This window comes from Exserohilum turcica (genome assembly GCF_000359705.1).
Source record: "Exserohilum turcica Et28A unplaced genomic scaffold SETTUscaffold_3, whole genome shotgun sequence".
Taxonomy (NCBI): Eukaryota; Fungi; Ascomycota; class Dothideomycetes; order Pleosporales; family Pleosporaceae; genus Exserohilum; species Exserohilum turcicum.
Genome location: NW_007360136.1, coordinates 2,456,266 through 2,469,751, shown reverse-complemented (window position 1 = coordinate 2,469,751; position 13,486 = coordinate 2,456,266). Strand labels below are relative to the sequence as shown.

Sequence of the window (13,486 nt, the reverse complement as noted above, 5' to 3'; positions counted from 1 at the left end):
CTTCGATTCGAGTGTCTGCGCGCATGAGTGCCTAATCCATCCCGCTCGTGTAGGTACGCCATGTGTGCGCTGAAAAGTTCTGAACCTCAAATGCCTGACCACCATTCCAGTCTCTACAATCCCCCGCCTGCTGTTCGAGGCATTCTACAACGACATGCTGGGTGCATACGTGTGCCGGCAATGTCGGACACGCTTTCCTCGACGCGCTACCCTCGTTCGAAATCCTCAATGGCAACCTCGAGCTACGTTTCAATCGCTGCGCTCATCGGAGCCGCAACATGCCGCCAAACCAGCCCAAGACGAGGCAAGCCCCACAATGCAAGAGCAACAACCGCCTGTACAGAGAATGATACATGATGAGCCGAATAAAGAATTCACGAATCCAAGCTACCGGACAGCCCAGCGAAGTAGATACTCGGGGCTAGTTGACGACAATACAGTAGCCATTCCCTCCTACACTGAAGACGGCTACACTGAAGACGGCTACGCTGAAGATGGCTACATTGAAGACGGCTACATTGAAGGTGCGCAAGAAGACGTGCATGAAGAAGCACGGCCAAAGAAAGCATCGGAATATGCGCAAGCTTATTATTTTCCAATCTCTCGGGCTCTCTCGCGCAACAATGTTCGTGGAGCCTGGGAGTCATTTGAAAGGATATACACGGGAAAGGACTGTAATGCTCTTAGTGAGCACATCGAACATGACGACTGGTTGAAACAGGCAAGACTCTTGCCCCGTCTTCTCGAGAACATCACGCGTGATTTCTGTTCAGGCAAAAGCCGCGCAAATGTGGGTCCGGCTGCTGTACTGTTCAGATACCAGCAGCTTGGCATTGCTCGGAATGAGCACTGGGTCAGGCCAGCGCTAGAGCTTTTGACGCAAGAGGTCATTCGGGCTGTGAACGCGCTATCAAAGAGGCCCCTGGAGCACTTGCACTTGATGCTCCATGAGCTGATTTCTCTTTGGCGGCTGTTTTTTCAGTGCATGGGACCGCATGGCAATACATCAGAGTCCATCAATACCAAATGGCCTTTGCCATCCGTCGAAGAACTTCCAGATTTATATGATTACAGGGACTTCAACAGGCGTTTGCAGGGTTATATCCCCAAATATGTCAGTAGCCCTGCATTGGGCTTCTGCGCTGTGTACATGTACAGCATTTCGGACGCTTTGGAGCCGACGCTGCGTGAAGAAGCGGTGCCTTTTCTAGCTTTCATCGAAAAATTGCTGGCAGGCTCGCATGTGGACACCATCTTTAAATACACGAAAACCTCTGGTCGGTTCTCAGAATTGCCAGACGATGTCCAGCGCCAAATCATAGAAGAAATCAACATGGCCCCACGAAAGGCCATGGTAGCCGTTGGCACAGAAGGCGACAATCCAGACGAGATGACCAACCTGGAGATGTTCCATAATAAGAGGATAGCACGCGCTATACAAACGACGGCTTCGCCCATGAAACTGGAGCAACTCTGGGAAGAGGTCAAGGAAGCATATACTGCTGCAGACAAGACTGTGACGATTCCCCGCTCCATCTACAACCATTTTCTTTCCGGCTACTTGACCCTTTTCTGGCCGCAACGCGCGGTCGAAGTGTGGAACCACATGATTGCACACAAGGTCGAGCCAGACGTACAGTCGTGGGTTGCTCTCATGGAAGGTTGCGCAAAAACAAATGACATCGACGGATTCAATGCCACGTGGAAACGAATGCAAAGTGCTGGCGTCGAACCGGAGAACTTTGCCTGGACCACGCGCATCCATGGGTTGATGTCCCTCCGGCAAGTCAACCAGGCCCTGGCTGCACTGGACGATTTAGGCAAACGCTGGCTTGCAGCAGAAGATGCCATGAACAACAAGCAGAAGCGCGGCAAAGGGCAAAAGGCTGCAAGCAAGGTCCCTGGCACGGGTGTGAAGAACTGCATCAAACCGTCTATTGAGGTTGTCAATGGCGCGGTATCAGCGATTGCGCAGATGCGTGACCAACATATGCGGCACGAAAGACGAGTAGAGTTTGTGCAAAAGATCCTGACATGGGCGAAGACGTTTCAAATCAAGCCCAACGCCATTACCTACAACAGCTTAATCCAGCTGTATCTGCGGGCCAAGGACACTGCCACGGCCCTCCGCATCCTAGGACAGTTGGAGCGGGAAGGGCTCGAAGGCGACATTGCAACGCACACGATGCTCATCAGCGCGGCGTTTGAGAACCAAATCTTCGACAGCCAAAGCGAGCAAGAGCAGACGGAAAAGGTGCTCAAGGTGCTCGACGACCTGGAGGGCAGCGGGCTGAAGCTCAATGCCTACGTCTACTCGACCGTCATCGACCGGCTGCTCAAGAGCTACGCCAACTACAATGCTGTGCGCAGCATCATGGACCACATGCTGAGTCGCAAGTTCATACCGTCGGTACATGTCTACACATCGCTCATCACGCACTACTTCCAGTCGGAGCCGCCCAAACTGGCCGAGGTAGACAGCATTGTCAATCTGCTCTTCACTTCCTCACACGTGGCCAGCGACCGCATGCTCTACGATCGGCTGATCGAAGGCTATGCATCGCACGGGGAAATCGGCAAGATGATGAGCGTGCTCACGCGCATGTCCAAGCAGGGCAAACTGCCTGGCTGGAGTGCGCTGATTGCCGTGGTCAAAGCACTGGTGCAAGAAGGCGACTACGAGCGTGCACGTATTGTAGTGAGGGACGTTGCGCGGGGCGAGGGCGTAGCCTCAGGCGGCATCATGGGCGACAGGATGGGGCAATGGTACTTTAAGAAAACAGTCGAAAGCCTGGGGCTGGGGCTCGACGAGGAGAAAATGGCCGACTTCATGCGGGGTGAGACCGACTGGAATGGCGAGAGAGCAGTGGACCAGATGATGCCAAGGGAGCAGCAGCCACTACCTCCAGCACCACCACCACCTCCTCCTCCTCCTCCTCACACAGAGTATCCACGTGACGCCTTGGCCATGAACCAAGACATCCACGGCTTCTTGGCTGACCACCAAGATCCTACACCGGACAAGTAGTTTATGTAAAAAAAAATGCCCCCCTCCATAACACATGGCATTATGCCGTTTATATGAGTCGAGCCGAGTATGCGATAAATCAGTACCGTGACTGAAGTTGATTAACGAAAAATCATGCTTTCAATTTATTTTTCTTTGATTCCGTCTGGTTTATCACACGAGCCCTTTTTTTTCTTGCTTGCTTTCTTGGATTTTTTTTTGTTTTCGAGTCGGGTGAGGTGGTTCTCTTACGTCATTCAGGCAAGTGTAGGCGAGCTGCGAGCGAGACGTGAAGCTTTGGTTTCAATGGGAACCACACTACTGGCGCGACACTTGACAGGATCCCCCCTCTCTAAAGTGGGCTTTTCTGGCTTTGTTACTGGCCAAGTTTATGGATTCCCACGAGAGGGGAGGGTAATCATAACGGGCGAAGAAAAAGAGAGAGAGAGAGAGAGCTTGGTTGTGGTGTGGTGTGGTGTAGTGTGGGTCTCTTTCTTACCACTACCAAGGGGAAGAGGAAGGAAGTTTTTTTTTCTTTTAAACTTTGGGGTTTTTCTCACTTTCTTACTTGATCTTTACAAATCACTGTGAGATAGATCCGTGTGGGCCGATTTTTTTTTTCTCTCTTGCCAGATGAACCCGAGCTTCCCCCCGGAAAGTGGATTTTAGAATTTCACATGGGAGGGGGGCGTGGATGACTGTGGTGAGGATGATGATGATGGATCGGAGGGATGGGATGGAGCCGATTAAAGTCCGGTTTCGGTGGCCACTTGTATGGCCGACAAGCACAAGGTGGGCGACCAAGATGGGGGGGAGGGTGAGCGAGACACGTGTCGCACCTAAAGTGTCTCGAGCATATGCTTTGGCGCGCTGTGAGTGGTGGTGGGCTGTTGCTGGCAAGATAACTGCGACGCCGTGTTGAGGGAATCTGGTGAAACGCACTTCCTGCTCGCACCTTGTACGGTTGAGACTTTTCCCAGATGGGCCGAGAGTCCAGGGGTTTCAGCATCAGAGACACTCCTCTTAGGGTTTGATACGGACCGATAAGGTGGGAGAGAGGGGGGGGGGCAAGTATTTTTTTTGTATGTCGGTGATAGCCATGCGTGGGTTTTGGTCGATAGCTTGGTCGACAGACTGGCTGGCATGCGCATGGGGGACAAGGAGAGAAGACAGGGGTGTGACGAAGGGGACGTGGTACCTTAGGAACACTGCGTCGAGTGATATCCGGATGGAGCCGACCGGACGGCATGCCAGACGCTAGGAACAGGAAGCAGCATTGGGAATCAAGAATAGGGGACGGTGGAGCAAATTTGCTAGTATTTACGAGGTTGTGGTTAGCAAATGAAGATGAAAGCTGAGAGTGGTGAAGAGTTGACGTGGCGTCGTGGAGGCTGCAGATGGGCCACTGTAGATTAGAAAGCAAGAAAGCGGGCGGCAATGACGACATGGCTGACGGGCGGTCTGACTCGGCTTTTCCGTAGGAAATGCCGTAAAATATCCCCAGAGGTTTTTGGCATGATCAACGATAAGGCCGGCCAAGAATTGACCGTCTTGTCAAAGGTTATAGTGTCCAACGGCAAGGCGCAGGCGTGACCTTGTGCACGCAGTGCCAATGCAAGCAGGCGTCTAGTGCTGGGCTACATGGGGCTTGGCGGTTCGTCGTGGTGTTCGCCATGGCGAAGTTCGGGGCTGGTTGTTCCTAATTTTACATTTTCCATATCAGGGCTGATGACGCGGCCCGTGTGCAACGGTTTGTCGAGGCACAAGGCGAAGGCAGCAGCCTTTTACGGGTGGCGCAGTGTCTGGAGGCGCGAAGCTGGCAAAGTGTGAATGCAGGTGCAGTACTAGAGCGACGGTTTGGGGGTGAGGGCAGCGCGATTCATGCAGACGCAGCACGAAGCCGCGATAGGGTGCCGCTTTGGTGGTTGCGCCAGAGAATGGACAAGGTAGAGGGATCACCGTGTGCGGGCGGCAGCCAACGGCATGGGAGAGTGACAGGTTTGACGCGGTTCAGAGTTGCGACGGGTGTTTCGCAAATCGAGGGCTGCAGAGGGCATGGCCAGTGGCTTCGGCGCCGCGGGGGTGCGCAGTTGTTTGCAGCGGTGATGGCGGGTATGTATGTATGTATGTGTAGGTTGTGGGAGAGAAGGTGTGGTGAGCGCCACAACAGGTGCAGGGTGGGGCGCAGGCGGGCAGCCAATCACCAAGGCGCTGGCAGGGTCGAGGTGAAGGCAGCAGCAGCAGCAGCGCGATTAGGCGCATCACCAAGGCGCATGGGCGGCGCGAATAGGGCTGCTCGACGTGGCCAACGGGCCAACGACGGCAGTGGTAGCGCTGTTACTGCTAGCACGTCGGAAGGTCGGGATGCGGGTACGAAGTATACGAGCACGAGCACGAGCTGCGAGAGCATATCTGAGGAGAGCAGTGCGCAGCGAGTCGAGTGTGGCTGAGGCATCGCCAGAAGAGGGCGCTGACTGTGATGCGCCAAGTGCAGGTGGAGCCAGGCAGGAATTCGCGCACCGGGCGGGCGAGGCGAGGCGAGGCTCACGCTAGTGCCATGACAGCACAGCCTCAGTGGTGGTGCAGCACGGCGCGCCCTGATTGGCTGCGCCCCCGTCGGCGTCGGCCTTTGCGCGCCGAGGGTGCGTCGAGGCCACACAGCACGTCGCCGCCCCGCTGCAGAATGGCTGCCCGCCTGTCAGTCAGCGACTCCATATCCATCATCCACCATCCATCATCTGTCGTCCGTCTGTCACGCACTCACGGCGTCCCAAGCGCGGCCATGGTGCGGGCGGGGAACAAGGCTGGAGCAGAGGCCTTCCCGGCGCTCAGGAGACGCCAGCAAGGGGGGGGGCCGGCCACCAGCCAACGCTTGCGAGGCATAGCCATGGCCGCGGATCAGCAGCGGCGTGCCTGCCCTGGCCAACCGGCTCGGGGCAGCTCCTTCTATTTCCAGACGGCGACTCCGCCTCCAGGTGAAACGCCTCCCCGACAGGCCGGCGGACCCCCCTCGTCGCTCGCTCGCCCTCTCGCGCCCCCCCCCCCCCAAGCAAACAAGACCGCTGCCCATCCCTCGCCCGCCGCCTCCCCTTCAGCTCCCCCAGCGCCCCCAGCGCCCCCCTCTGTCTCTGATCCCCCATCGCCTGCAATCCCTTCCGACTCTCCCGCATCAACACATCGCACACACACGCCCCAAGACATTGTCAGCGCCCGCCTGCCTCCAGTGCACCCCATTGCCATCACCCACACGTCCCCCCCCCCAAGGTGCGGACTTTTCGGCTCACCGACGCCCGCGCCAAACCCGGGCCCCAGAAACGAGCTGACGACGACTTTCCACCAGCCTAACCGCTCCTGTCACACTCGCAGCGCCCGCAACGCGACGTCCCCAAGACACCACCTTGTCTACCCAAGGGCCGCCCAAACAACGATCCGCGACTCCCCAGTAGTCAAACAAACAACATGGCTACCGCAGTCCAGCCGGCCATGTCGATGGCTCCCTTCAACACTCTTTCTAATCAATGCGTCGACCCCAACGAGTTCTTCGACTTTGGCCAGCTGCCCTCGCCTACCCAGCCCGCCACTCTGAAGCGTGAATCGAGTGCGCCGTCGGCTATGGCCAGTCCCACCAGCACAAACATCGACGACGACCTTCAGACGCCCGCAAAGCCCAGCCACGAGTACGAGCTCTTCAAGCAGCAGACCGGCCTGCCCTCTGGCTCCATTGCCGGTCTTGGTCCCAGCTACAACACCGGCTTTCCCATGTTCTCGTCCACCGGCCTCGACGAGATGGCCATGATGGGCGGCGACTCGCTCATGGACGCTTCTTCCTGGAACTCGGGCCTGTCCATGGACGTGCCCATGAACATGGGAATCGACTACCGCCAAAACAGCTTCGTCTTCAACGAGGGCTCCCAAGACGACTTTGTCGACCCCAGCGCCATCACCCAAGAAGAGGTCCCCAACGTCAGGGTCTGGCCTGGCATGCACCAACAGCAAGCTGCCATGGCCAAGGCCCAGGCCCAGGCCCAGCAGCAGCGCGCACAGCAAATGGCCCACCAGAAGCAGCAGCAGGCCATGCAACAGCAGCAACAGCAGCAGCAGACACGTCTGCCCTCGACCAGCCAGGCTAGCCGCAAGACGTCCAGCCCACTCAGTGATGCCCACACCGAAGAGATGATTACGCGCGTCGTCGCACAGATCCGCGCCGACAGCCAAAACGCCTCTACCACGATGCAAGAGAACAACCAAGGCCTCCTTCCTCACATTATCCGCGCCAAGAAGGACGAAGAGGACATGGACGAGGATGAGAGGCTCCTTGCTTCCGAGGAGGGCAAGAAGCTCAGCTCCAAGGAGCGCCGCCAGCTGCGCAACAAGGTTTCTGCGCGCGCCTTCCGCTCAAGGAGGAAGGGTAAGTACAGCATGCACACATTCGCAGACTAGGCTAACATTGCTCAGAATACATTGGCCAGCTCGAGGGCGAAGTCGCCATGAAGGTCAACGAGGCTAACGAGCTCCGCGCCCAGAACCGCCTTCTCATGGAGGAAAATGCCCGCTCGCGCGCCTTTATCGAGCGCCTGCTACGTCACCAGGCCTTTACTCCCTTCCTCGAGGAACTCTCGCGCGACGAATCGCTCCAGATCAAGGCACCCATGACCTCCATGGCCTCGTCCTCGGCTACCGTCACGGCTGCTCCCGCTCCCGCCTTCCAGGCCCCGCAGCCATTCAACGGCATGTCGCAACCCGAAGCCACCCAGGTCAGCATGCCCATGGCTCCCGAGCCCCAGATTGACTTTGCCATGCTCAACCTGAACAACTCCAACAATGCCAACAATGCCAACTGGAACGTCAACAACGGTTTCAACTTCCAGCAGCCCGTTGCTTTCGCCGTGACAGAGCTTCCCGAGGGTCCTTCTAACCCCCTTGACACCCAGGCCATGTCCGGCAAGGGATACAGCGCCATCTTGGATGCTGAGGACGATGCTGCCGACGAGATCAAGGCCGACTACCCCGTTGTCAAGTGCCCCGTGCCATCCACCGAGTCCGCTGTCGCACCCGTTGATGAAGCCGAAGATGAGAACGACGAGTATGCCCTGTACTACTCTGCGCCTGCTCGCACCACAGCTGTCCCCGCCTCGGCCCCGCTTGAGGAGCAAGAGGCACTCTTCACCAATCCCGAGAAGGTCTTTGCACACTACTCACTCGTCCTTTCTGATGAAGCCAACGAGACACGTCTAGCAGAGCGTCTGCAAAGGAAGATTGCTGCCATGAGTCCTGCCATGCAAAGAGTCGCCGACATCACCTCGATGCTCGACTCATAGTCTGCTGTCAATCTACATTGTCTCTGACTTTCTTGCATCTATTGAAAAAGCCTAGCGACGTTTTTCGCGGCTTCGTCTCATAGACTGTTTCTTATATGATTGGACGATTCCTTTTGTTACCACATACCCAAGTCGACTTTGTTTAGGCGCGGCTTGAGCATAGCGCACAGCAAGCGTGCATCTCTTTCCTTTGTCTGTTTGTTTGTCTTTTTTCTTGTACTGGGCGAGGGTATCAAAACACGGGTTACTTATTTGGAATTTTGGTGTTTATTTGTTTGTACATTAGAGTGGCATGTTTAATACCCCCAGGGCGTGTTTCAGCATTGCGATATGGAGGGGGGGGGGGGGGAAGAGAGAAAGGAAAGGCATGTGCAGAATTCGGTGTAGATGTTTAATTTTTGTTTTTTTTGGTCAGATAGGTCGAGGAGAATATGAGAATATCTATAAAAGTCTTGCTGTTTTTGACACATGTGACTTGGCATTTGCCATGGTACGAGTAACTTTACCAACTGCTCCTTACACACACGATGAAACGGACTACTTTTGGCGCCAAGTACTGCCGTTGGTATAAGAGTCATGAATAGCCAGTACACCGTAATATCCCCAATCCTGGAGATAGCATTTTACACTTACTACCCATGACTCAAGGCACATGGCCCACTTCAACATGGCACGGATAAAAGGTCAAACTTTGATACTATATTTTGGATGCTACGCCAAACATCTACATACACCAAGCCGTGGGCGCTCCGTCCAGTCGGTTTCATCCCCGCGGGCCTCGGGGCCGCCAAGTATCTACAAGGAAACCCAATACCGTTCAACACCTGCGGGAAAGACTGATGTACGCTGTTTCCTTGTACGCTTCATTTTTGACCCTTGTACTATGTTGTTGTTGTTGGTGTTTCCTTTACTTTCCCTCGCTCAAGCCAATACCGCCTGAAAGCGCGTGGCGCGCGTGCGCATGTTGATCTTGCCAGCGTGTTCGGGCGCTGTCGACGGCTGCGCCTTCTTTGCTTGCTACGATGGTGGTGTAGGTGAGGCCGAAGACTGGGACGCGATATCGTTAGTAAAAGGCGAATGGTGGGTTGGAGGGGACAGGAGATGTACCCATGAAGGCGGTGAAGGCGGGGAGGTACGACTTTGCTGCTGCGGGCATTTTGATGGTGTTGTGTTGGATGGAGTTGTTTGGTGATGGTGGTCAAGTAGATGTGGATATCCGAATATGTGAATCCTGTTCGTTCGTCGACTTGGTTGTATGCAAGATGTATGGATCCAATATCGATGCTAAAAAAAAAGCCCGTGGATGCAAAAGTGTACTTGTAGATGAGGCTGTAGTGCTGTGCTGTGCTGCAGTGAGACGAGTACCCGGTTCCCGGCTCTTATATCACTGCTCAAATACTCCAAGCACCGTGGTATTCGCCATCCTAACATTCCCACGGCTGGTCCCGAATACCCAGCAACTCAACCCGCCAACCAGCATGGTGGCTATAGTGTAGCGTGATGCCCAGGACCCCGGGATCGCAGCGCGGGAAGCCAGCCCAGCACTCTGGACGTGAACACACGGAACGGCATCGTGAGACGCGCAAATAAATCATCGGCTGCTATTGGCTGTCGGACTACATGTCGTGTGATGTGCGGCCTTACGGATGGTTGGAGTGGTGGTGGTGGCGAGACATGGGCAGTTAGCCAGGGCGCCGTCGGGCGGTGCCGCCAGGGCGGTGGGGTGACTGGTTTGCGAGCGTCGTACGACAGTATGCTGACCGTGTGCTTGGGAAACTGTGGGGGTTAGCGCAAGCGTCGTGGGTAGAGTATGCAAAAACAGTGCTCTCGCTTCGATGCGGATGTTGCATTTTGGTTTCCTGGTTGTTGTTTTTTGCGTTTGCGTATGCTGCGGTTGTGAATCTTCGTTTTCATGGGCCAGATGGACCTTCGGTGAACAAACCCGACCGACGCCGCGTTAGGGGACGGCGATTTTCGTATTCGACGGCGACAGCATCAATGCACAGTTCCATGTTTTATCAAATGAATATCATCTAAGAAAGAGATAGATACATGGGACACACAGATGTAGTTCATACGAGCACCCGGCTTCCTATGCTGCGAAAAGCCAAACTCCAGGACGGGCCCAGATCATTAAAGGATACGATGCCGACCGAATACTACAATTAACTCCTTCTCTCCAGCGGAAAACCGCTCATCCAGTAGTTATGCAGTATAAGTTGAACTCAGTTGACTATCGTCAGAATGGTGCCTATATTCCGTCAAAGGCTCGACGCCCACCAACCAGGAGCGCCCTATTACGGCTTTCCAGGACATACACTGCGATTATGTACATTATTACTCGACGCGATGTAAGTATTACTTACCGTGGTCACACAGTGCTCTTTACGGCCAATGATAGCCGTTGCTTTACAACATAGTAGTGCCCAACGAACCACTCATATCACTACCGTACTATGAAGGAAATCCGGGGTCAAGCAACCTCACCTGATAAAGCGGCCACGAAGCAAGATACCACACAACACGACAATCATGGCGACTCCAATCCTCAGTATCATCCAAGTGACGGCTCCTCCCTGGTTCACAGAAATTCCCGTCTTCTCCATCGACGCCGTCAAGCCCGCTGTGCTGGCAACATCAACTATACAGCCTGACTTGTCTAGTCCTACATCTCGTGCAGTCAAGCACGATTATGGCGACTGCGCAATTCTGCCAGCAGGCCATGGTCCCGTCCCTAAATACGATAACACAAGGGGCTTCTACCACTCGCGAGAGATACACGATGCAGCGAAGAAGGCACACACACCCCCGGGCTACATCAAGAGCTTCATCTCTGCAACTGGCTCGTACGTCGGCGCCATCTACCTCGGACACTACGAACTCGAGTCGTTTGACACGCACGAGTGTGCCAGAAGGTGCACTGAACACGGGCAGTTGGTGAATGCTACTCAACCCAGCGTTCCAACCGGCACATCAGCAGCAGCAGCCGCCAAAACCACAGAAACCGGATACGCACAGCAGACGCCCGAAGAAACCTGCGAGGGCTTCAACGTCTACTTTGAGCGCTCCCCGACAATCCATCTCGGCCCACACTGCCCAGACGCCCCCAGCCGCACCCTCATCAAGTGCGCCATATGGGGCGAGCCGCTGCACGAGGAAAAAGCTACAAACACGGGCTACCGCGAGTGGGATTTCGACGTTGCTATTGCGGGCTCGAATGGTTATTCTCTGGCCAAACACGGCAAGGGAGGAAAGAGTATGGCGGCGTGTGGGAAGAGAGTGGCCAAGACGCTTCTTGCGGCGGTTTTTGTCGGACATGTGCTTTGGGGGCTTGGGATGTTTTGAGAGGGATGGCGTAGCTGCTGCTGCTTATACTTTGAGATTTGAAGTGTTGGAAGGATTCATGGTTTGGGAGAGAGGTATTGATGATGAAGTTTTTTCTACCTACTTGGCTTGCTTTTGGGGATTGCTGAGATGGTGGGGTGCATTATACGAGAGCAAGAACAATGTATTTGTACTACTGATTCTTCGGGAAAAATCCCCAGCTGTGTTACTAGAAGAGCCTTTGGTCAACAGGACGGACATCTATCTACATGTTGTGAGAAATTCCACGCGACGCCAAGAAAGCAAGTCAAGTATAAGAATAAGAAGTTTCTCGGATACGTAGCATCAAACCCCGAATCTCGGCTTGAAAAGATATCCGCAGCTACTTACTGCCGTTGTTCCTCTTTCTTTTAGTCGCAGATTCAAGCCCCTCTTTCTTCTTCTGCTCCTTTTTTTTTTCCCTTATTATCTCGTACTACAACATACATATAAACACACACACACACACACACACACACATAATGCGTGCACGCGGCAAACACATCTATATATGTCCAGGACCTACCTGAAACCTCCTGCTCCTTACTAATCTTGGCTTACTCTACTGTACAACACAAAAGACGAGCTATGTGGTGCTGTCAGTGCGTGGCTGTACATATATGACCACGTACACAACAACCCATGACAAAGTTTCTTCAGTGATGCATGTCATTGAAGACGTTGTTGAACACAGGTACCAGGATAAGTACTTGGGATTTTACCACAGCGGAATATGTGATTTGGATATTGCCTGCTGGAAGACTACGTAGCGTGTTTTGCCGTAATGACATTGCGCCGCTCTTACATGTCCTACTTGGCCGCTTGGACTTTATCGGGTTTTCGCGTGTCTTTCTTGCTTAGCGTCGATAATCAGAATCCGGGGTATGCTTCTGCTCCTGCTTTCAATGTATCCAATGCCGTCTTTCTCAAAGAAGCGGTAGGTAGACCTGTGTTACGCGGATGATAAGTTGGTCAATTAAGTCGTACGTATACTCGCGACGCAAGGATGATTTAAATAGTTTTAACAAGATCATCGAGCTTCATCCACAAGGACTGCCTTCTCTAAGTAAGCAGGTGCTTCTATGCTTTATATAGAGCTTTACCAATTACTTAGTAGAGAAAAGATGTATTAGATAATTGCTACAGGGTCATGACTTGCTTTCTTTTGCTTCAGACACCATCGCAGCGTAGTTGGACTCCCTACACCATCATCATCATCATCATCATCATCATCATCATCATCCTGCAAGATTACAGCCCATATCCCTATATCGAGATTCTAAAGGAGATGCATTAGGATATAGTTCTCCATGCAATAAATGGAAAGTACGTAAAGGGGAAGTAATTAACAGTGTGGTTTTAGGGTTCAGGGTAAACGTAAAGTACTACTAGAACATCTATACAATGTACATGTCCAGCCATCTGAGATATCTACTAAAGAGAAATTCTCCCTTGCTTCCTTTTTTTGTTGGAATACCTCTTCTGGATCTGTGTTTATTCTTATTGTGGCTTTCTTGCCTTCTTAGACTTGAACCCGTCCTTGTCCACTGCTCTTGTCTGCTACTACTCCACATACGTCAGGAAATTTGGCATGTTTAAAGTCACTATATGCTGCATTCTCTCCCTTGGCAAGCCTAACACTGGTCTTCTCCTTAATCGAGCCAAGTTAGTGCCATATCATGACGTTCAGTTATGACTATCGAATACCTGTTCCAAAGCATATTTTCGTACATTGTCTTTCTCGGACTCAGTCCTCACCATATCCAACAGTGAGCGCCTTTTTTTTTCTAGTCTTATC

At 53.6% G+C, this 13,486-nt stretch overlaps 4 protein-coding genes across 4 annotated transcripts; 3 read left to right on the top strand and 1 right to left on the bottom strand.

The window, feature by feature from the left end:
* Nucleotides 1–154: 154 nt before the first annotated feature.
* SETTUDRAFT_137719 (uncharacterized protein) lies at nt 155–3,035 on the top strand (the record flags this gene model as incomplete). The annotated part of the gene is made up of 1 exon (XM_008029485.1): nt 155–3,035. One exon carries the CDS (start codon nt 155–157, stop codon nt 3,026–3,028), a length of 2,874 nt encoding a protein of 957 aa, XP_008027676.1. The 3' UTR covers nt 3,029–3,035.
* Nucleotides 3,036–6,209: 3,174 nt separating this feature from the next.
* Nucleotides 6,210–8,588, top strand: SETTUDRAFT_163914 (uncharacterized protein). Its single transcript, XM_008029484.1, has 2 exons — nt 6,210–7,415; nt 7,463–8,588. Exons 1-2 carry the CDS (start codon nt 6,467–6,469, stop codon nt 8,323–8,325), a joined length of 1,812 nt encoding a protein of 603 aa, XP_008027675.1. The 5' UTR covers nt 6,210–6,466; the 3' UTR covers nt 8,326–8,588.
* A 561-nt stretch (nt 8,589–9,149) lies between these two features.
* On the bottom strand, nt 9,150–9,827 carry SETTUDRAFT_163913 (uncharacterized protein). Its single transcript, XM_008029483.1, has 2 exons — nt 9,433–9,827; nt 9,150–9,372 (listed from the first exon to the last, which is right to left on the bottom strand). Exons 1-2 carry the CDS (start codon nt 9,479–9,481, stop codon nt 9,233–9,235), a joined length of 189 nt encoding a protein of 62 aa, XP_008027674.1. The 5' UTR covers nt 9,482–9,827; the 3' UTR covers nt 9,150–9,232.
* A 1,030-nt stretch (nt 9,828–10,857) lies between these two features.
* SETTUDRAFT_32441 (uncharacterized protein) lies at nt 10,858–11,670 on the top strand (the record flags this gene model as incomplete). Its single annotated transcript, XM_008028839.1, has 1 exon — nt 10,858–11,670. The coding sequence occupies one exon, from the start codon at nt 10,858–10,860 to the stop codon at nt 11,668–11,670; it is 813 nt and encodes a 270-aa protein (XP_008027030.1).
* Between the last annotated feature and the right edge of the window lie 1,816 nt (nt 11,671–13,486).

What these genes read in the sequence shown, in the direction of transcription:
- SETTUDRAFT_163914 (XM_008029484.1), top strand. Translation starts at nt 6,467, where the DNA reads ATGGCTACCGCAGTCCAGCCGGCCATGTCGATGGCTCCCTTCAACACT. An exon ending in CTTCCGCTCAAGGAGGAAGG is followed by an intron (nt 7,416 to 7,462) that starts GTAAGTACAGCA and finishes AACATTGCTCAG; the next exon opens with AATACATTGGCCAGCTCGAG.
- SETTUDRAFT_163913 (XM_008029483.1), bottom strand. Translation starts at nt 9,481, where the DNA reads ATGCCCGCAGCAGCAAAGTCGTACCTCCCCGCCTTCACCGCCTTCATG. An exon ending in CGCCTTCACCGCCTTCATGG is followed by an intron (nt 9,373 to 9,432) that starts GTACATCTCCTG and finishes ATCGCGTCCCAG; the next exon opens with TCTTCGGCCTCACCTACACC.